Source organism: Nicotiana tomentosiformis, chromosome 6, assembly GCF_000390325.3.
Source record: "Nicotiana tomentosiformis chromosome 6, ASM39032v3, whole genome shotgun sequence".
NCBI classification, from domain to species: Eukaryota; Viridiplantae; Streptophyta; class Magnoliopsida; order Solanales; family Solanaceae; genus Nicotiana; species Nicotiana tomentosiformis.
In genome coordinates this window covers 135,881,289-135,904,096 of record NC_090817.1, presented here as the reverse complement: position 1 = coordinate 135,904,096, position 22,808 = coordinate 135,881,289, and the positions used below count along the sequence as shown (strand labels likewise).

General features: G+C 36.4%; 3 protein-coding genes across 3 annotated transcripts; all 3 read left to right on the top strand.

Moving 5' to 3' along the window:
* Positions 1-8,240: 8,240 nt before the first annotated feature.
* LOC138894824 (uncharacterized) lies at positions 8,241-8,696 on the top strand. The gene has a single exon (XM_070179554.1). The coding sequence runs from the start codon at positions 8,241-8,243 to the stop codon at positions 8,694-8,696; it is 456 nt and encodes a 151-aa protein (XP_070035655.1).
* A 1,260-nt stretch (positions 8,697-9,956) lies between these two features.
* LOC138894823 (uncharacterized) lies at positions 9,957-10,523 on the top strand. The gene has a single exon (XM_070179553.1). The coding sequence runs from the start codon at positions 9,957-9,959 to the stop codon at positions 10,521-10,523; it is 567 nt and encodes a 188-aa protein (XP_070035654.1).
* A 1,128-nt stretch (positions 10,524-11,651) lies between these two features.
* Positions 11,652-15,063, top strand: LOC138894822 (uncharacterized). Its single transcript, XM_070179552.1, has 6 exons — positions 11,652-12,054; positions 12,156-12,442; positions 12,605-12,674; positions 13,162-13,664; positions 13,885-13,942; positions 14,906-15,063. Exons 1-6 carry the CDS (start codon positions 11,652-11,654, stop codon positions 15,061-15,063), a joined length of 1,479 nt encoding a protein of 492 aa, XP_070035653.1.
* Positions 15,064-22,808: the final 7,745 nt, after the last annotated feature.

Genomic DNA, 22,808 nt, shown 5'->3' with positions numbered 1-22,808 from the left:
AACCGCACCAACCCGATAATCCGAGTCAAATCGAGAAAAAAACCTCGACTATGGTTTGGTTTGATTGGTTTAGTATTGGAAAAAAAACCCGACGATATTTGATTTGGTTTGGTTTTAACTAAATAAAGTCAAACCGAAACCAAACCAACCCGACATTATATGTATAAAAATTTTAAATAATTTTAATACATAAAAAAATTTATTGTAGTGTAGTTTATAAATATTTCTTAAGTTTTTTCATAATTTTATCTTTTAACGTATTATTTCAAGTTTGGACTTATAATTTTTGGATGCGCCAATAAATTTTATAGTGCATAAATGTTAGTAACTCAAATAAATCCTAAACCAAAATCAAATCAATACTAATGATAATAAAAGACTACATTCAATTCAATTGTAATACGAATGAAAATAGTGTTGGATATCTATTATTTAAATTTTTTATGTTTTAGATAAAATGCATAACTTATTTTTCTTTTAATGTTTAGTCACGTAAATAATAGTACTTGTTAGTCGTACTTATTTTAGCAACTTATTAGTAATTTTAAATTATGTTTGTTTTCATTATGGCTTATTAATAATATTTATTTTATGCGATTTTCTCATCTTTATTGTTGAATATTTTAGTACAATACCATGAATCATCTCATATTTATGTTATTTTATTAAAAAACACCTTATATAGTTCTGCCTTACTAGGATTAAAGAAATATTTGGAGCACAAATTCTATGTTTTGTATTGTGAAGACTTTATGAAAAACAAAATCGAAACAACCCGAAAATCCGAGAAAAACCGAGATTTAAAAACTCAACTTTTATTGGTTTGGTTTGGTCTTTAGATTTAATAACTCGATATAATTAGTTTGGTTTGGTAATTAAAATATCCGAACCAACCCGACCTATGTACACCCTAGTTAGCAGCAATAAGCCTAAGGGTGGCATGTGGGCCGGTTAGGACCGGGACCGGTCCAGGACCGCAAGCCCACATGGGTGGTGGGCCTAAACGGTCCTAACCGGATACGACCGGGACCGTGGGGTGGTGAGCCGGGTAGTGGGCCGGTCTCATAGGCGAGGCCCGCGAGACCGGGACCGACTGAGAAGTGGGTCGGTTCAAGCGGTCCTAAACGGTCCTATCCGGGCCCAGCGGATAATTTTTTTTTAAAAAAAAAATTTGACCATTTGGCCATTTAAAAACTAGCCGTTTGGTCTGCCAAAATAGCCGTTGGCTATTTGCAAAATAGCCATTTAACCCCCCAAATTTTCTTAAGCCATATTCGATAGTATATAAATATATATATCGAATATAGCTTATATATATACTATACTATATATATATATATCTTAAGATATATATATATATATATATATATATATATATATATATATATATGAGAGAGAGAGAGAGAGAGAGAGAGAGAGAGAGAGAGAGAGAGAGAGAGAGAGAGATATCTTAAGCCACATTCGATAGTATATATATATCTTAAGATGTATATATAGTATATAAATCGAATATTAATGTATAAATCTTAAGATGTATATATAGTAAATCGAATATAGCTTATATATCTTAAGATATATATATAGTATAGTATAGTATATATATATATATATAAAATATAACGCATTGCTTTGAATATCTCTTTATAATATTTTTGTCTTTAAATTTGAATTAAAATATTTAGGTGACAATTCTATAATATAATTTACTAGGAATTACCTTAGATATTTTTATTATCATTTTTTTTTTGTCTAACTTGTATAAAAATAATTTTAAAAAAAGAAAGTATCTGTTGGGCCCGCTTAGGATCGTTTGGGCCCGCTTAGGTCCGGGACCGGCCCACTTAACACGGGACCGTTAGTTCATTGTCCCGGTCCCGGACCGGTTCCAACAAGAAGCCCGCGAAATTCGGGACCGCTTAGAACCGGTCCTCCTAGGACCGGCCCACTTAGGACCGGGCCTGGCCCACATGCCACCCCTGTAAGCCGAACGACTTATGCTTACAAAAATAGAAACCTAATCCCGTACAACTTTGGATTCAACTAATTAAACCGAACCTAAAAGAATTAGGCCTCGTTAAACATAATAAACTTTGGACACGGAATTACCAAATTACTAAAAGTATAACTAAGGGAATAAGTATGAGCTTCCTGTCCATATCCTTCACAACTACTGGAAAGTTAATATTTAGTCCAAGAACAACAAATAAAAAATAAAGTTATGTAATTATATGAATTATTAACGCACAAATAAGGATAAAAAAATAAATATGAATTATTTCACTTTTGAACTTTAGGAAACAATAATCCCTTTCACTATTTGAATGAGATAACAAACCTCCGGATATTAAGCTAGCGTTTGGACATAAATTTGATTGAAACTTGAAAAAATAGTTTTTTGAAGTTGTGTTGTAAAATAATTTTTAAAAGTTGAAATTGTGTTTGGACATGCATTTTATTTGAAGAACAGCTGAAGTTTTGTGAGTGGAAGAAAAAATATCACCCAAAAACTGCCCTAAACAAGTTTTTGGGAACTTGAAATTTTTTAATTTTTATTTTCCAAAACATGATCATATTTCACAAACAAAAAAAAATTTCAATTTTCTTTTTGAAAAAATGAAGCCAAAATCTATAGCCAAACGAGAGCTACTCAACAGTAAAATATAAGTTGGTTCATTGCCTGTATTTTTATAAGTGTCAAAAAATGACCTTAATTAATAATGTTGTTGATCATATTGAAGGAATATTCTTCGAAATTCAAGTATCCATATTGCAGATACTTCCAACTTCCGAGAAAAATTTAAGTTATATATTACTCCTTCCGTTTACTTTTAATCGTCCATTTTGGATTTTTCATGCCAGCAGTACGAACATAGCTTTGATTATTTAGGCCATTGCCAAAAATGTTCATCACGAAAACTAATTGTACGTGACCTCTCCAAAAAGTGTCATATTTCTGCAATTTTTTGGAGAGGGGGTATAGAATGTAGTGATTCTTTTCTCATAAAAAGTACGGAGTATATTAAACGCAAAAATAAGAAGAATTAAGAAATTAGTATGAATTACCACAAAAATTCTAAATAAGGAAATAGGTATAATGAATAAATAAGGAAATTTAGTGTGAATTACTAAAATTTTAAATAAGGAAATAAGTATGAGTCTCTTTTATTTTTCTTTCTCAACTATTGTAAAGGTAACAATTTATAGCAGTTTGTTTACTTCGTTAATGTTAATAAATTTCCGTCTTGTTCTTTGCTTCATGAGTTTGTGAATTTTGTGCACAATTTCTGTAATTTAACAGGTTATAGTAAATTATGTACGACTTTTGCTAATAATATTATTTCAAATTACTAATTTTCACAACTTTCAATACGACCAGTCACTTTAGAGTTCTAAAATTAGATTTTCTAAAGCAAAGCAAGAGTAGATTTTCTTAGATGGAACATTCAATATTAATTGTCTGTTACCAATTAATTAGTTGAATGCTCTTTTCCATTATCTCCGGCATTAATCGCCTACCTTTTTCTTTATGTTGACTCAATAAAAGTTACTGTTGTTTAATGACTTGATCAGGAAAAAACAAATCAAGAAGAGTACGTATAGGCATAATTACAATAGCTTCGAAAATCTCTCCATAATAAGATAATAAAACTAAATTTGTCGTAACCAACTATACTATTACATAATTAAGTACTCTTAACCTCAAAACATCAACTTGCAAGAATAGAAACTAATTATAACTCTTACACAAATTGAATGTTGAAATAAAATTAATAAAGTATTTTAGAATCCTAAAGTAGTGGTAATAATTAAACTACTACTTAAAAATCAACTAAACCTAGCTACTAATAACATACGAAAAAGTAGTCTAGTAAATCATTGATCTTCTCTTCTCTTCATACTTTGAAATCTGCTAGCAAAATAATCTTCCGCAGAAGGATTGCCAAATAAAAGTGAGGCCAAGTCTCACACAAAGTGCAATTGCAGAGGTTTTGAGGAATATATCTAACATATGTGGTAAACAAGCTAGTTGGTGGTTTTATTGCAAGGGAACACATGACACTGATTGTAAATATTTCTACCAACACGAAGAAGATGAAGCAAAAGCATGTTGGAAAACCAAGACAAACTCCTTCACATCCTTCCTCTATGTCTGCCATTTTTACTTAATATTGAGAGCTTAGAATTTGAGGGATATTTATAGGAGAAAAAGAGTCAAGAACGTACGAATTAATTAGACGCATAAATAAGAGGGAAATAATTAATTAATAATAGTATGAATATGGAAGTAAGGAAATAAATAAAAGTATAAATAAGGAAATAAGTATATATGAAGAATAGATAAGGAAAATTTGTGTGTATTACAAGAAAGAGTAAATAAGGAAATGGATATGAATCTCTTTTCTCTGCGTAAGGTAACAATTAAGCAGCCGCTTGTTTAGAGACTAATACTTCATTAATGTTACTTATACTCCTTCATTAATTTGAAGGGGTATTCCTTTTTTGCTTCATGAGTTGGTGTAATTAATTGCTTCTTTCATCTTTGGTTCTATACTTTTTCTGCTCATAATTTCACGTATGTTGAAGGAATATTCTTCCAAATTCACATCGGATAAACAACTTATTGGGATGGGTCTCAGTCTGACTCAACTACAAAATCTAGTTAAAGAGGCGAGTACAGCCCAAGTCATACGAAGAGACCACGTAGAGGAACCACACCAATTCATCCCGAACTTGGTGGTTAAATTCACTATACTGAGGGGGAGGTCCTGCATGCAAAAAATAGCTCGATCCCAAGATAATAAAAAGCTTAGCACCTCTTATTATTATTATTATTATTATTATTATTATTATATAAAAAACAAAAAAAAAAGGTCGTTTTAATTCAAAATCCCAACTGTGACATCTCTTCGTTCCTTTTACTAGCGATATGGGACTCTTCAACAGATACATCCGCGAAAGATTTAAGTTATATATTGTACATAAACTCAATGTAAATAATTCTGTACACAAATATTTACAATTTAACATGTTATATGTTATAGTAAATTATGTACAACTTTTTTAGATTATTAATTAATACTTAATGTAAGAGTTACTTACGTTTCATCTCATTGTGTAAAATGTAAATATATTGATAATGTATACAACTTTTCTGATCTTCCACACTTCTCCAAAATACATAATTTGGAGAAAAGTAAAGCATAGCTTTGATTGTTTAGGCCATTACCAAAGATATTCATCACGAAAATAATTGTACATATGTTTTTATTCTGCCTCAATTTATGTAACGCTATTTTTCATTATTCCAAACCGCTGAACTTAAAGCATATAAATGTTTACGTTAAAATAACCCATACTATTAAAGAAAATATCAACACAAGGTGTGCTATAGTAATTTTGGATTCGAGCTTGAAAATAGATAAATTAGTATCTTCACCTTATAGGCGGATTCAGGACTTAAATATTATTGGTTCAATCTTCAAAGTTCTTACTATTGAACCTATTATATTTGTAAAGTTATGGGTTGATATCTATTATTTGTTGTTTTTTTCGTGATATTTTACATATAAATTTTTGATATGCGCCGAAAGTATTGGGTTTAGATGAACTCGGTGACAACAGAGGTGTCTCTAGGTTAAGGAGTATGGGTTCACGTGAACCCATACTCCTCTCCCAAAACCATGTATAACAATATAATATCATATTTCTTCAATATTATTTAAATATATGTGTGTCCACCCATGTTCAAAGACACCTATATGATGCAATTATTATTGAGTGCACCTCTACAAGTGACATTGGCAGTTCAAATCCCACTCCAAATGGTCTTATTTTCGGTACAGAGTATAGATATATATGTGAAACTTACTAAAATTTTAAGAAGAATATAATTTTGAACCTATAATTTCAAAAGTATAGTAGGTTCATGGTAAGAGACTAAAGTTAAACCTATCAAGTGTAAATTCTAGATCAACCTTTTCACAACAGTGCACTTGCATACTCTTGAAATCTTGGATCCGCCTAGGGGTGACAGTTAGTTGCATTCGCCCCTGGCTATAGAATGAATAAAGAGAGACTTTATTCATGATCAAATCATTCTTATACTAGTTCTTACCAGGGGCGGAAGGGGGTCCCGAACCCCCTTCGTGAAAAATTTACATTGTACATATAAAACAAAATTTGGTTTACACCTCTATAATTTATATTTTGAATCTCCTTAACATAGTCCAAAAGCATAGTTTATTGGGTTTAAAACCTCTCGTAATGTTGCAAGTTCAATTCCAGTCATAATCTTTTTTAATTTTTTAACTTTTTTTTTTTTGAACCCCCTTAGTAAAAATTCTGCCTCCGCCACTGATTCTTACCTCACCCTCCTTTCACTTAAAAGGGAAAGCCAAAGAACGGGACTTGCTTGAACCCAGCCCTTGCTTTCGGCTCCATGCAGAAAATGCCGATTATAAAATGACATTACCACTATATATCATTTCTGGTAATATGAAATTCTATATAATACTGATTATGATAAGTATATTTTAATATTTTTTATACTTATGTTCTTTTTTTTTCTTCTGTTATACTAGCGGCACAAATCTTTATGATGTTCAGCTATAATTCCATATTTTAGTACATTATTTACCTTACATTTTAGGTACTTTAATGCCAAACTATACTTTATTTGCGCGTAATGGAGTCTATTTTATGTGTAGGTACATTGGAGATAAAATTAGAGTAAAAGGGAGATTTAAATTATAAAGCGTGCTCGAAAACAGTTGGAAAGAAGAAAGAAAGAAGTGAGCAGCAGAAAAATGAAGAAGCTAATGAAGCGAGCTATGGAGCTCGCGTTAGAGCTGGCAAGGCGAGCCTCTGAGTTCGTGTGGGAGCAGGCGACGCGAGGGGCAAGGCGAGGATGAGTGCGCTGAATACCTGGGGCCGCACGGTCTGGGTCGAGATGCATCTCGCGTTTTATCTCGTGAGGCACAGTCTGAGGCGAGCCTGATTTGGATTTTGAAGGCTTATTTCGTCTCCTTGTTTGACTAGGACTTGGGCTATGTCGTTTAGGTCTTTTCCTACATATATAAATAGACATTAAACACCACTTTCGAAGGAGTTTTGTAACCGGAGGCAAGAATAGCTCGTGGAACAGCCGTTGGGGATAGAATCATCGATTTCTACATTCCTTCATCTTTACTTTGTAATTTATTTATGATAAATATTTGGGATATTGTTGCTATGAGTATGAGTAGCTAAACTTCTAATCTAGGGTTTTGATGGAACCTATTGGAGGATGATTTTCCTGTTACGTTAATATAGATTTGCTGTAGCTTTTTCTCTATTTGTTCAACTACGTTTATATTGTGGTTGATTAAAGAGCTCTCAATCAACTGTGCCTATTTAGTGTGTATTACTCGAAAGAGAGTGCATATTTAGGTAGTTATTGAACAACATCACTCCTAACGTATATGAGGGATCAATAGGGAGTGTTTAAAGGTGGGATTAGGAATGACGAAGCCTTGGTGTGAATCGAGTGAGTCGTAACTTAGTGCCAACTAGCGTAATTTGGAAGAATATATCTAGTAAATTGTGGTAGTTACTCGGGAGAAAATTACGACACTCAGAGAGCTCATGATCGGCAGAGAAAATTTAGGCAAATTTATAGGAAACGTAGTGGAAAGAATTTTGACAATAGGAAAAATCAGAACCTTAGACCATTCCAATTCTTGTCTACAACTTGTTCGTAGTTAGTTATTAATTACTGCATTTTTATTACGTGATATTTAGTTAGTAAACATCCAATCTGTTATTTAAATATTTCTGAATATTGATTGCGTGAATTTGTGCGAGTCTAGTAGATGTGCTTAATATGTTAATTTCCTGTGGGATTCGACTCCGGACTTGTTAACCAGAATATATTTGAAACGACCGCTTAGTCCTTTTTATAAGGCATAGTTGGGCGTGTTCAAATTTTGGTGCCGTTACCGAAAAATTTACGGTGTTATTAATTGCAGCTAAAAGAAGTGCTAGAATTCTTAATGTAGCCAATTTTCTTCATTTTAAACTAAATACATTAAAATTCTAACATTTGTAGTCTTGGGTGTTACAGTTGCATGCCTAAAAACTCCTCAAGAACTGGTGAATTATTCGAAGCATTATCAGATCCTGAGAAAGTTTTCAAGGCACTGAATCGTGCAAACAAGAAGGGCAAATAACAACAGAACTCAACAGAACAAATCGAACCAAACATGGATGACGGAATAGAAAATCTAAACAACAGAAATAATGGGAATGACCCAAACAATCAGGGTGTGGTGCCTCTTATGCCAGAAGCAGCATTGTATGATTGGGCACAACCCACCGTCGAAAATCTGGCAACCGTAATTGCAGTCCCTAAGATACAAGCGGAATCATTTCAAATCACAAACAACATGCTACATTTGTTGCAGGACATGGGACTCTTCTCAGGGTCTTACACTGAAGATCCTCAGCAGCATCTGAAAAATTTCCTGTCGATATGTGTCACGCAAAGGCAACCTAATGTGACATCGGAAGCAATAAAGCTGTTATTGTTTCTATTCTTGGTGATAGGAGAGGCTCGGACTTGGCTTAATTCACTCTCTATAAACTCCATCACTACTTGGGAGGAATTAGTCAAGCAATTTTTGAATAAGTTCTATCCACCCAATAAGACTGCCAAATAAATTGATGAGATATTGAGCTTCAGGCAGAGACCAACAAAAACACTACAAGAAATGTGGGAGAGGTTCAAGGGTATGCTGGTTAAGTGTCCACATCATGGAATTCCAGATCAGATGTTGGGGAAGAGGTTCTACATGGGATTGGCAGATAGGTTAAAGGCGAATGTTGATGCTTCAGCAGGTGGAGCATTTTTGAGCAAATCATTCAGAGAATGCAAGATCCTACATGATAAAATGGCTCAAAACTCAGGATGGATGACAAGAGACTCTACGATCACTCATGTTGTTCACTCAGTGGCTTCGGACCCAAACAATGCCATAGCCGAAAATATGGTCACTCTGATGACGCAAATGAGTATCCTCACCAAAAAGATTGATGAATCAGGCCAGAAGCAGCAGGTACACATAGTTGATGCGACTAATGGGGGCTTATGTACACCATACATTAACCAACCATGTGTATGCTCTTGGAGTGCAGAAAGTGACAACCAGCACTATTAGGAAGATATGAACTATGTGACCAACTATGGAGGACAGAGGCAAGGTGGTCAGAATTGGGAGCAACAGAATTAGCAATATAGACCAACACAACAGCAGTACAATAATAGCAGCAATCCTGGAGCTATGCGACCACAGGGTCAAGTTGTATCGTACCAAAGGCAACATGGATGCAACCAGCAAAATCAGCAGCTAGCTTATCAACAGCCTCAATAACAACAAATAGTGAGACAAGATAATGGGTTGTCTGAAATTAAAAGAATGTTGCAACAACTGATTGGGTCCAATGGAAAAATGCAAGAGAGTGTGGATGCACATGAATCAGCGATAAAAGGCATTGAGATTCAACTAGGACAGATATCAATGGCTCTGAATAATCGCCCCCAAGGGACATTACCTGTAGACACACAAGTCAATCCAAAAGAGCATGGCCCGAAACAGCTTATGTCAGTGAGTCTAAGAAATGGTAGAGACCTAGATCTAGAGCAAGGAATTGCTCGTGAAAGCCAACCAACTGAAACACTTGTGCCAGTACCCATTGAAGTAGATGATTCAACAGGGTTAACTGAGGTGTCGATACAACATGCACAAGAGAGCACAAGCAAATAAAAAGAGGTTGCGAAGGAGATTGAGGTAGCACAATAAACGACAATAGAAGCAGTGCCTGAGCAGGATAAAACTCAAATCACAGGAAGGAAGTGACCTTCAGCACCATTCCCACAGAGATTGGCCAAATATCAGAAGGATAAGCAGTATAAGAAATTCATGGAGATGTTGAAACAAATCCAGGTGAACATTCCACTGATTGACTCCTTGAGAGAGATGCATGGGTATGCCAAAATGATGAAGGATTTGATGTCTCTCAAGTTTGACTTTCAAGACTTGGCCACTGTTACACTAAGCCAGACCTGTAGTGCTGTCGTGACGAGACCCATAGCTGAGAAGTTGTCAGACCTAGGGAGTTTCACAATCTCATGCATAATAGGCAGCTATGCTTTTGCTAAAGCATTGTGTGATTTGGGGGCAAGCATAAACTTGATGCCCTTGTCTATCTACAAAAGGTTAGGCATTGGAAGAGCAAGACCCACATCCATGTTACTACTACTAGTCGACCGGACAGTGAAGAGGCCATCAAGTATCCTTGATGATGTACTAGTGCAGTTTGGAAAGTTTGTATTCCCAGCAGATTTTGTCATTCTGGGTCGGGTTGATGAGGAGATCCCCATAATTTTGGGAAGACCATTCTTGGCCACTGGGAGAGCTCTAATTGATTGTGAAACTGGAGAGCTAAAAATGAGACTGAACGATGAAGAGATAACATTCAATGTGTAGAACTCTATGCAGCGACCAAGTGAATTTGCTAACTGCTCTCTGATAGAAGTTGTGGATGTAATTTTGGAGGAGGAAGATGAGACTCTAAACGCTAAAGACCCTCTAGCAGCCTGTCTCATGAACTTAGAGGAAGTAAATGGAGAGGACTTGGCAGAGTGAGTGCTGGCTCTTGAAGGCCAAGGGTTTTGGAAAAGAGAGCTCGAATTTGAGTCTTTGCATTTAAAAGAAAGAAAGACTACTCCAGCTAAGCCATCGATCGAAGAGCCACCATAGTTGGAACTGAAACCGCTACCACCTTACCTCAGGTATGCTTTCTTAGGACCTAACTCAACTTTACATGTTATTATCTCATCTGGTTTGTTAGATGTGCAGGCAGAATAGCTTTTGCAGGTATTAATAAAGTGCAAAACTGCAATTGGCTGGACCATTGTAGACATTAAGGGTATCTGCCCGGCCTTTTATATGCATAAGATTTTACTGGAAGATGGCCACAAACCTTCTAGAGAACATCAAAGACGACTGAAACCCAACATGAAAGAAGTTGTGAAAAAGGAGGTGATAAAGTGGTTAGATACGGGAATCATTTTCTCCATCTCCGACAACAACTGGATTAGTCCAGTTCAATGTGTGCCAAAGAAAGGTGGAATGACCGTTGTGCACAACGAGAACAACGAGATGATCTCAACAAGAACAGTCACAAGATGGCGAATTTGTATGGACTACAGAAGATTGAATAAGGCCACCCGAAAAGACCATTTTCCCTTACCGTTCATTGATCAGATGTTAGATAGATTGGCTGGGAGGTCCCACTTTTGCTTTCTGGATAGATACTCGGGGTATAATCAGATCTCTATTGCCCCGGAAGATAGAAAGAAAAGATCATTCACCTGTCCATATGGCGTCTACGCTTTCCGGAGAATGTCGTTTGGCCTATGCAATGCACCCGCCACATTTTAAAGGTGCATGATGGCCATCTTCAAAGATATGGTAGAAGAAATAATGGAAGTCTTCATGTATGATTTCTCAATAGTGGGAGACTCGTTCGATGACTGCCTTAAGAATCTGAAAAGAGTGCTGAAAAGATGTGTGGAGACCAATCTGGTGCTCAACTAGGAAAAGTGCCATTTTATGGTACAAGAAGGTATAGTCTTGGGGCACATAGTGTCAAGTAAAGGCATTGAGGTGGATCGTGTAAAGGTTGATGTGATAGAAAAGTTACCACCACCCACTTCCGTCAAAGCAATAAGAAGTTTCCTTGGCCAGGGCGGTTTTTACAGACGGTTTATAAAAGATTTATCCAAAATTGCTAAACCCTTGTGTAAACTGCTTGAAAAATATCACCCTTTTGTGTTTTCTGATGACCATAGGGTAGAGTTTGAGGAGTTGAAGAAGAAACTAATGACTGCACCAATCATAGTGGCCCCCGACTGGGGGCAACCTTTCGAACTGATGTGTGATGCAAGCGACTATACTGTGGGAGCAGTTCTTGGGCAACGAAAAGATAAATTCATGGATCCTATATACTACGCAAGTAGAACCTTGAGCGACGCCCAACTAAATTACACAATGACAGAGAAGGAGAGAGGCTAGTTGTGGTGTTCGCATTTGATAAATTCAGGTCATACCTGATAGGCTCAAAGGTAATTATTTACACTGACCATGCCGCCCTCAGGTACCTAATTGAGAAAAGGGAGTCAAAGTCGCGCCTAATTCGATGGCTGCTACTGCTACAAGAGTTCGACTTGAAAATACGGGACCGAAAAGGATCAAAAAACCAAGTTGCTAATTATTTGTCCAGGCTTAAAGGAGCGGAAAATAAGGTTGAGGTGGAGGAGATCATGGAGACTTTCCCAGATGAACAACTCTTAGCAACGAGCCTCAAGGCTACACCATGGTATGTAAATATTGCAAATTACCTGGCAAGCGGTATTATTCCCTATGACTTGTCTTCTGTGCAAAAGAAAAAGTTTTTTCGTGATTGTCGCATGTATTTCTAGGATGAACCATATTTTTTCAAGAATTATCTTGATAACATGATCCGGAGATACATTCCCGAGATAGATCAATCTTCTGTTTTGCAGGCATGTCATGCTTCACCATATGGAGGACATTTTGGAGGTGTAAGGACAACAACTAAAGTGTTGGAGTCAGGTTTTTATTGGCCGATGCTGTTTAAAGATGCACACTTCTGGGTGAAAAGTTGTGATGAGTGCCAACGGACGGGGAATATTTCTTGTCGACATGAGATGCCCATGAACCCAATTCAAGAGGGGAAAGTATTCGATGTATGGGGAATCGACTTTATAGGACTATTTGTTAGCTCATATAACAACAATACATACTTGTAGCAGTGGACTATGTCTCGAAATGGGTAGAAGCAATGGCACTTCCAACAAATGACGCAAAGGCAGTTATTGGTTTCCTGAGAAAGAACATCTTCACATGATTTGGCACTCCAAGAGCTATCATCAGTGATGGGGGCACCCACTTCTGCAACCAAGCCTTTGCAAAGTTATTGGAAAAATATGGCGTTCGCCATAAAGTTGCTACTCCGTATCACCCACAAACAAGTGGGCAAGTCGAGGTGTCAAACAAAGAAATCAAGAGTGTTTTGACCAAAACTGTAAATGTTACTCAGATGATTGGGCGAGAAAATTGGATGATGCGCTATGGGCTTACCGCACAGCATTCAAAACTTCGACTGGTATCTCACCGTACAAATTGGTGTTTGGAAAGGCATGTCACTTACCGGTGGAGTTAGAGCATAAAGCCTTCTGGGTGTTACGACAATTAAATCTGGACTTGGAGGCCACTGGAACCAGTAGAGTCACAGAGCTGCATGAACTTGACGAGTTCCGTTACCATGCTTTTGAGAGTACAAGGTTATATAAGGAAAGAATGAAACTGGTGCACGACAAAAACATTCTTGAGCAAAATTTTAAGCCGGTAGACGTGGTATTATTATTAAATTCGAGACTGAGGTTGTTTCCGGGAAAATTGAAGTCAAGATGGCCAGGACCATTTTGTGTGTTAAAGATTCACCCCACTGGAGCCGTAGATATTGCTTCAGAAGATGGCTCTCTCAAGTTCAGAGTCAATGGTCACAGGTTGAAACATTATTTGGGCATGGATGAGACGAAAGTAATATCGGTGACTCATTTGCTATAGCCAACAATGTTGAGCGAGTTTTAAGTCGATTGTCTGCGTCATGTCGCGACGTTAAATTAGGCGCTTCATGGGAGGCAACCTATTATAATGTTGTATTCGTCATGCTGTGACGTTAACTAAGGCGCTCATTGGGAGGCAACCCAATTCGTAGTTGATTTTTAGTGTAGTTAGAATTTTTTCTTCTCGTTTGTAGGAACTAACATGTTTGCAGGCAATTTCGGCGGGTCATGCACTGGACCTCATGTCGCCTGGTACCCAGCGAGCTGGGCCAGGCGAAAAGCCTCGCGTCGCCAGATCAAATTCTCGCGTGGGAGCTCGCCTCACATGGGTTACATCAAGATGCATATCACATGGAGTCTCACGCCGCGCGCCCCAGAGCTCGCGTTAAAGCTCGCCTCGCGAGGGGTAAGGCGAGGCAGTAACCTCGCGTCGCCAGATAAGTGATTTTTTGGTTTATTTTAATTTCTTTTCCTTTGTTTCTTTTAACCCCCTCCCTTAAAACCTAACTTAAACGCCCAAAACCTTACTGCTCATAAAAGCTCACACATTCACGCCAAGAACACACTGCCAAACACCCTCCATCACAAACCCATTGAAGACAAGCATTCCTCTGCTCTTTCCTTCACCTGCAACATCAATTCAAGGGCAATCCCTCCTCTTAAACAACTAAGGTATGATTTCTACCTCCATTCTTTGGCAATTTCAAATTGTTTAATGCATGTCATTGGATAAAAATTTTGGGGTTGTTCTTTATTGTAACAATGCATTTGTGTGTCCCAACCCCATAAACCCCATAGGAATGGTATTGTTATTGTGTGAACAAGTGGTAGCACGGAACTCCCAAGCCGATTTGGGAGGGTGAGGCAATCTCTCATCCCTACAAGCACTCCCATAGCACTAGTGCATACTAAGTGTTTGTCATAATGCCTCAAAGGCATTCTTTGTCTCCATTGGAGCCCGAGTCTCCGGGATTGTAAGACTAATGCTATGTAGCCGTGCACCAATTTAAAATTTTAAGTGTGGGGTGGCACACTGGTAGCCCGATGCTTTGAAATTGGAGGAAGCACCCATGTGTCATTGCTTGACTCTCATACTAAGAAAATATGAGGTGAAGTCTGAGTAACCTCGGAAATTGTTGAAAATCATGTGTTGAACTATTAAGTGTGGGGTCGCAAGACCATATTTTGAATTTACTGATTAATGTACTTGTGTAGATACAAACATGCTTCCAAGGAAGGACATCGGTAAAGGCAAGGCCACATCCACTGCTCTGTCTAAGGCTAAGGCTCCCTCCGCACCTACACCGAAGAAGAGAAAATGGGGGAAGCTACTTCCAGTCAGGATGAAGGACTGCAAGCTATGGCAGCTATAGCAGCCACTCGCCCACAACCTCAAGGACAATGAGAGTTTGGACTCAAGAGCATACCTCAACATGTTAAGGACTGGTACAAACGTTGTAGGCCGAGACATATACATACGTAATTTATTATTCATGAGCGTCGCCTACAAGCCAAGTACCAAGTAATCTGGAAAGGTATTAATGATTTGGTGTTGAGTTATGTGTTCAAACATACCGGGGATATAAATGTCAATCTGGTTCGAGAATTTTATGCCGGTTTTGATCCAAAGGATCTTGAGCAGCTGGTGCCCATTCGGGAAAGGTTGATAGATTTTTTAGCCTCAGCAATATGCAATTTCTTAGGTGCTCCAGATGTTCCTCAGGAACCCTTGGAAAATTTCATCGCCCGTCCTACATATCGAGAACTGAGACACACTCTTTATGGTGTATATTATGTGGCGGCTTGTGTTCGGGACAAGAAAACCAATCGTCATAGAAAATTCCCTAAAAAGAAAATGAGGGCAGAGGCTCAAGTATGACTGAAATTGATTAATATACGACTCCTACCTTGCAATTATGACACTCTTATTAGCCGTGAGAGGACGTGTGTGCTATATTTCCTTATGACTGGCCAGCGGGTGAATGTTGGCCACATGATCCGATACCAGATGTCTCTAGTGAGAACTAGTAAGAGAATTGATCGAATGCCCTTTGCAAACATGTTAACACAATATTTGAGACAAGAAGAGGTTGAAGAGGAAGCAGTTTTCGATCACATAATTGATCAGCCCCTACGACTAATGGACATTAAAAGTGTCCGGGTTAAGGAGGAGACTGCTATACCATCAATGATAGGTGTCGAGCGTAATGCTCACGATGACAGCTTTATGGCCCATTTATATGGAATGATGGACTTGCAGCTTCAGATTGGGGGACGGCCGGCCACTACAGAGGAGAGGGCCATATTGGAAGAGCGGTTCCCGCTCAATGCTCATGCTCAACAGCTGGTTGGGCTTGGTGATGGATACAGACTCTCATAGAATGAGGATGTCAACACACCTAAGCAGTCCGAGGCCGAGCCGGAGCAGTCAGATGATGAGGAGGAGGAGGGGGAGGAGGAGGAGGAAGCACAAGATGAGGAGTGGGTAGCCTCAGAGGAGGAAGGCGATGATGCAGCTTGATCAAGGAGTTTTCATACACCCTACTCATTTTTTTCTTGTTTTGTCAGTTTGTGTATGCACTGAGGACATTGCATGCAATAAGTGTGGGGTGGTAACTTGTAAATATTAGTTTTGTTTTAGTTATTTGTTTGGTTAGTGTCGTTTTAGCGTGATATAAAAAATAAAAATAAAAAAAGAGTAGAAAAAATTGGACTCTTCCCGACGATAGATCTCCTAGACAGTTTTCTTGAGGGAATTAAGTCTAAAGAATAAAAGCCAAAAAGATTTTCTTGTAGGTAGTGTAGTAATGTCCCCTTGGTTTTTCTTTGTGCCGCAGTTCTTTTTCGAGGGTTTTAGTTGAATCAGGTGTAGTTAGTTTTAATTTTTAGGAGTAGAAACCACTTGTGCTATGAATTGAATTGCAGCTATATCTCTCGACTTTGTTATACCTTGAGAATAGTGAAGTACTCTGGTTGTGACGCTTCAGCTCTGTGTTTGACTCTAGTATAAGCACCTTAAATCGTAGATTCTTAAATTTGCTTAACTGTTTTGACTAGAGTGTCATGATAAAATCAATCCTGAGTGAGTTATGTGTCATGTTTGTGTGAGGTTTGTATGTATTCTGTGCAGTGCAGTTGATGTTTAGAACTTGCCCCGTGTGTATGCAAAAAAAAATAGTAGTCTTGTTCAGTTTGGGAAGTGATATAAGCATTTCTTTGTTGAGCCAGATATATATAGTTTACCCGCCTAAATGTCATATAACGTAGTTAACCCCTTTGAGCCTATAATCATGTTTCTTTGGTAACCACATTACAAGCCTTACCCATTTATTTGAATTGACCATATATTTGAACCTTGTCACCTCTCATGAGCATTTGAATTATGATGAATTATGTAAAAGTTAAAGTATGGGGTGGTGGTTTGGCTTTTGAGTGGAACAAATAGAATAAGGAGAAAGGTGCACCGTTTTGAAAAGAAAACAAATATATATATCAATAAAAGCCACTTGGATTGAAAAAGAATAAAAAATAATATATATATATATATATATATATATATATATATATATATATATATATATATATATATATATATATATAATTGTATTGTATGAAAAATAATTCTTGATAGTAGTGGCTAGTGATGTAATTGTGCTTAAAGAAGTATGGGGTAATATACATTGATGTGAATGTGGAGTTTTGGTTTGACATAAGTATGGACTCGAGTGTTAAAGTATATATATTAAAGTGCTTAAGGGAGGTGTAGTCACTCATATCCAAATGTATCCTACCGACCCACAGCCTACATTACAACCAGTTAAAGTCCTACTTATCCTAGACTGAATGAGCTTGATTAGTAGAGTATTACCCTACGGGCAAGCCTATGGTGCATCATTTGTGGCATATGAATGTTATTTCTGAGAGCGAGTGAATTCTTCCTATCTTGAGTTCCTACGGTCTTAAAATTTATTGTGTGTGGAACTAATCTCTTTTGTTGTGTGAGGGCACGTGATTCATGATGGAGATATAATGTCGTTGACCTCCATGTTAGAGTAAGTAAGTGAATTATGAATAATGCATGGTATTTGTGAGCCAAATCTTAAGGTGAGGATGTTACACCTTTGTGCTTAGTATATTTTAAAGATTCTCGGTGTGACGAATTAAGGAAATTGCTTATAAAGGTCATGTCTATAAGTGTAGTTTGATTGCTCGAGGACGAGCAATTTTTAAGTGTGGGGTATTGATGTTCGGCTATAATTTCATATTTTAGTACATTATTTACCTTATATTTTAGGTGCTTTAATGCCAAACTATACTTTATTTGCGCGTAATGGAGTCTATTTTATGTGTAGGTACATTGGAGATGAAATTAGAGCAAAAGAAAAATTTAAAGTATAAAGCGTGCTCGAAAACAGTTGGAAAGAAGAAAGAAAGAAGTGAGCAGCAGAAAAATGAAGAAGCTGGCGAAACGAGCTATGGAGCTCGCGTTAGAGCTGGCGAGACGAGCCTCTGAGTTCGCGTGGGAGTAGGCGACATGAGGGGTAAGGCGAGGATGAGTGGATGAATGCCTGGCGTTGCACGGTTTGGGGCGAGATGCATCTCGCGATTTACCTCGCGAGGCACGGTCTAAGGCGAGCCTCATCCGGATTTTGAAGGTTTATTTTGTCTCCTTGTTTAATTGGGACTTGGGCTATGTCGTTTAGGTCTTATCCTACACATATAAATAAACATTAAACACCATTTTTGAAGGAGTTTTGCGACCGGAGGCAAGAATAGCTCGTGGAACACCTGTTGGGGAGATAAAATTATCGATTTCTACATTGCTTCATCTTTACTTTATAATTTATTTATGAAAAATACTTGGGATATTGTTACTATGAGTATGAGTAGCTAAACTTCTAATCTAGGGTTTTGATGGAACCTATTGGAGGATAATTTTTCTGTTACGTTAATATAGATTTGTCGTAGCTTTTTCTCTATTTGTTCAACTACGTTTATATTGTGGTTGATTGAAGAGCTCTCAATCAACTGTGCCTATTTAGTATGTATTACTCAGAAGAGAGTGCATATTTAGGTAGTTGTTGAACAGCATCACTCCTAACGTACATGAGAGATCAATACGGAGGGTTTAAAGGTGGAATTAGGAATGACGAAACCTTGGTGCGATCCGAGTGAGCCGTAACTTAGTGCCAGCTAGCGTAATTCAGAAGAATATGTCTAGTAAATTGTGGTAGTTACTCGGGAGAGAATTATGACATTCAGAGAGCTCATGATCGGTAGAGAAAACTTAGGCAAATTTATAGGAAAAGTAGCAGAAAGGATTCCGCCAATAGGGGAAATTAGAACCTTAGACCATTCCAATTCTTGTCTACAACATGTTCGTAGTTAGTTATTAATTACTGTATTTTCATTACGTGATATTTAGTTAGTAAACATCCAATCTGTTATTTAAATATTTCTGAATACTGATTGCGTGAATTTGTGCGAGTCTAGTAGCTGTGTTTAATAGGTTAATTCCTTGTGAGATTCGACTCCAAAATTGTTAATCGGAATATATTTGCAACGACCGCTTAATCCTTTTTATAAGGCACAGTTGGGCGTGATCAGTTTACTGAACAACACAACTCAGAATTAATCCGTCCAATAAATTCAGAATATGATCAGCTACTTAAAGCAAAAACTTATTATCCACATTAAAATTAGACATAGACTAGTAGTGGATAAAAGGTGATAGGAAACCAAGAAGGTTGTGCCACTTATTAGATCTAAAAAAAGTTACACACCACCAGAGGATGCACCAAAATCCGATGTACCTTACGGTTATCAGCCACTCAAACAACGGAAAAAGGGGAGTAATATTTTTTTTTTTTGGGCTCTTTTAACACATTAAATAATTTTAGTATTAATTAATAATTAAATTGATCATATTAATTTTAGTTTGCTCATTGTAAATATAACAAATTACTCCTAGACTCTTTACTACAAGAACAACTTTCGAAAGAAAAAGTTAATTCCTTCTTAATATCTCAAAAAATCAAATATTTTGGACCACAAAAAAAGATCAAAAAATCAGGTAAAGTGAAACGAAGAGAGTATATTAGTAGGCAACAATCAATGTAAAATATTTTGTACACAATCTTTATATTCTAACTGGTTATAATAATTTATGTACGACTTTTATTTGGATTACCATTAATACTTATTGTAATAGCTACTCATGATTCATCTCATTGTGTAAATAAGATGATAATGTATATAACTTCATAAATAATCCTTCTATCTACACGACGCATTTATAATCTTCCACATTCACTACTCTAATAGAAGTACCCAAAACACATAGTTTCACTACTAGAAATTTGGTAAAAATTGATCAAAAATATCGACCAACTTTGGTCTGTAATGGCCAATAACCATCCAAAACGTGACCATTTACGTGTGGACGGTATTTTAGTGGTCGGAAAGGCATACCGACCAAAGTTGGTCGGAAATTACCAACCAACTTTGGTCGGTCAATTAAATTCAAAAAAAAAATATTGCAAAAAAAAAACCCGACCAAAGTTGGTAGGTTTTTTAATTATGTAATCAAAAGATTCACCATCTGGGAATCGAACTGGGGTCTGTACTGTGGCATGATACTATTCTACCACTAGACTATTAGTGTATTTCGTTTTAAAACTGTCTTTTATTTGATTTATACTCTTTAATTGTATTTTCGCACAAAAATAACCGATCAAAATTGGTCGATTTTATTAAAAAATAAAATTACGGACAAATGACCGGCCGAATTAACCGACCAATTTTGGTCGGTTTTTTTAATATTAATTTTTATTAATTTTAATTAAAAAACCGACCAAAGTTGGTCGGTTTCTTGAAAAATAAATTTCGTGGGACTCAAAAATAGTTTCCCGCATTTTTGCGTCAAAGAAAACCGACCAAAGTTGGTTGGTTTCGTAAATATATATATATATATATATATATATATATATATATATATATTTTGAAAACATATCTTTGAGTGCGTATATCATACGTACATATATGCTATATATTACTCTGCCTCACTTTATAGAACACTGTTTTTCGTTTTCGGCACGAGGTATTTTCAGAAACCACTATTGTTTAGTGGCTATTAACTTCCTATAGGTATCATATACATAATTACTTCCTATAGTTACTATTTAGTTTGTTACGGTAGTATATTCACATGTATTCGCGTTGCTGTATTCATGAATACAGCAGCAAAAAACGCCTAAAATCAGGGCAGTCCAGTTGTACGCGCATGTATTCACATGTATTCGCGCCATGTATTCATGAATACAACAGTAAAAAGCACCTAAAATCAGGGCAGTCCAGCTGTACGCGCATGTATTCACATGTATTCGCGTTGTTGTATTCATGAATACAACAGTAAAAAACGCCTAAAATCAGGACAGTTCAATTCTACGCGCATGTATTCACATGTATTCGTGTTATGTATTCATGAATACAACAGCAAAAAGCGCCTAAAATCAGGGCAGTCCAGCTGTACGCGCATGTATTCACATGTATTCACGCTGTTGTATTCATGAATACAGTTGTATGCGCATGTATTTACATGTATTCGCGTCATGTATTCATGAATACAATAATGACAATCCCTTAAAATAGGTATGTCTAGATGTCTAAGAGAGAGGAAAAACATAAATAGCGTATTTCATGACTTATTTCATGCCTCATGGTAGTATATACTATAAAATACTTATTTTGCAATAAAATACAAAAGGTAGCTATAGAAAATAATATTTTAAAATAATTTTGGTTTATAATAAATAGAGTATATACCTTTGTTATAGGAAGTAAAATTTTCTATTTAATTTATTGGTATCAGTTTTACTAATAATATTATTCCAAATACTTTTCACGGCTTTCAATATTGATATTTAACCATCCACTTAAAGTTGTAAAACAGCTATAGTAAATTCTCCGTAATCAACTATAGTAAACCTAGACTATCACATAAGACATCAACTTGCAAGAAAAAAAACTAATTGTAACTCTTAAACAATTCGAAATCTGAAATAAAAATAAAATGTTTTAGAATCCTAATAATAACTAAAAGTTGCAGTAAATAATTGATCTTCTCTTCATATATATATATATATATATATATATATATACACTTTGAAGTCTTGAAATATCTGGATGTCTACTAGCTAGCTTCATCTTCCTCGACAGAAGGATTGCCAAATAAAAGTGAGGCCAACTCTCACACCAAGTGCAATTGCAGAGATTTTGACGAATATACCTCACATATGTGGTAAACAATTTGGTGATTTGATTGCAAGAAAACACATGAAACTGCTTACAAATATTTCTACAAGCGCAAAGAAGATGAGGCTAAGGCATGCTGGAAAACCAAGACAAGCTGCTTCACATCCTTCCTCTATATCTGCCATCTTTACTTATTGTTGGAGCTGAGAATTTGAGGGATATTTATAGGAGAAAAAGAGTCAAGAATTAATGTATGAATTAATTAAATTCATAAATAAGAAATAAGGAAATAAATAAAAGCATAATAAGGAAGTAAGAAAATAAATGGACCACTAATAAAGAAGGAAATAAATAAAAGTATAAATAAGGAAATAAGTAAGAAGAATAAATATGGAAAATTAGTGTGTATTATAATAAGAGTAAATAAGGAAATGAATATGAATCTCTTTTCTCAACTACTGCAAAGGTAACAATTTAAGCAGACGTTTGTTTAGGGGCTGTTACTTAATAAATTTCCTCTTTTTTTTGAGGGGGTGGGCTTCGTGAGTTGGTCTAACTGCGTCGTCCATCTTTGGTTCTAAGCTTTTCCTGCTCAATGGCACGTATCTTTACTCTTATACAGCTTTTCTCAACTTCCACATTTTTTCAAAATACATTGTTTGGGAAAATCGCTCTTTTTAAGAGCCGAAAATCTATCGGAAACAACTTTTCTATCCCCTCGGGTAGGGGTAAGGTCTGCGTACACACTATCCTCCCCAAACTCTAAAACTCTATTTCTGAGATTTTACTTGGTCGTTATTGTTGTACTTGTACATAGTTTGGGGAAAAGCAAAACATAGTCTTGATAATTGCCAAAAATGTTCGT

What these genes read in the sequence shown, in the direction of transcription:
- LOC138894824 (XM_070179554.1), top strand. Translation starts at nt 8,241, where the DNA reads ATGGATGACGGAATAGAAAATCTAAACAACAGAAATAATGGGAATGAC.
- LOC138894823 (XM_070179553.1), top strand. Translation starts at nt 9,957, where the DNA reads ATGGAGATGTTGAAACAAATCCAGGTGAACATTCCACTGATTGACTCC.
- LOC138894822 (XM_070179552.1), top strand. Translation starts at nt 11,652, where the DNA reads ATGGTACAAGAAGGTATAGTCTTGGGGCACATAGTGTCAAGTAAAGGC. An exon ending in TAAATATTGCAAATTACCTG is followed by an intron (nt 12,443 to 12,604) that starts GCAAGCGGTATT and finishes TCTGTTTTGCAG; the next exon opens with GCATGTCATGCTTCACCATA. An exon ending in TGGGCATGGATGAGACGAAA is followed by an intron (nt 13,665 to 13,884) that starts GTAATATCGGTG and finishes TCTCGTTTGTAG; the next exon opens with GAACTAACATGTTTGCAGGC.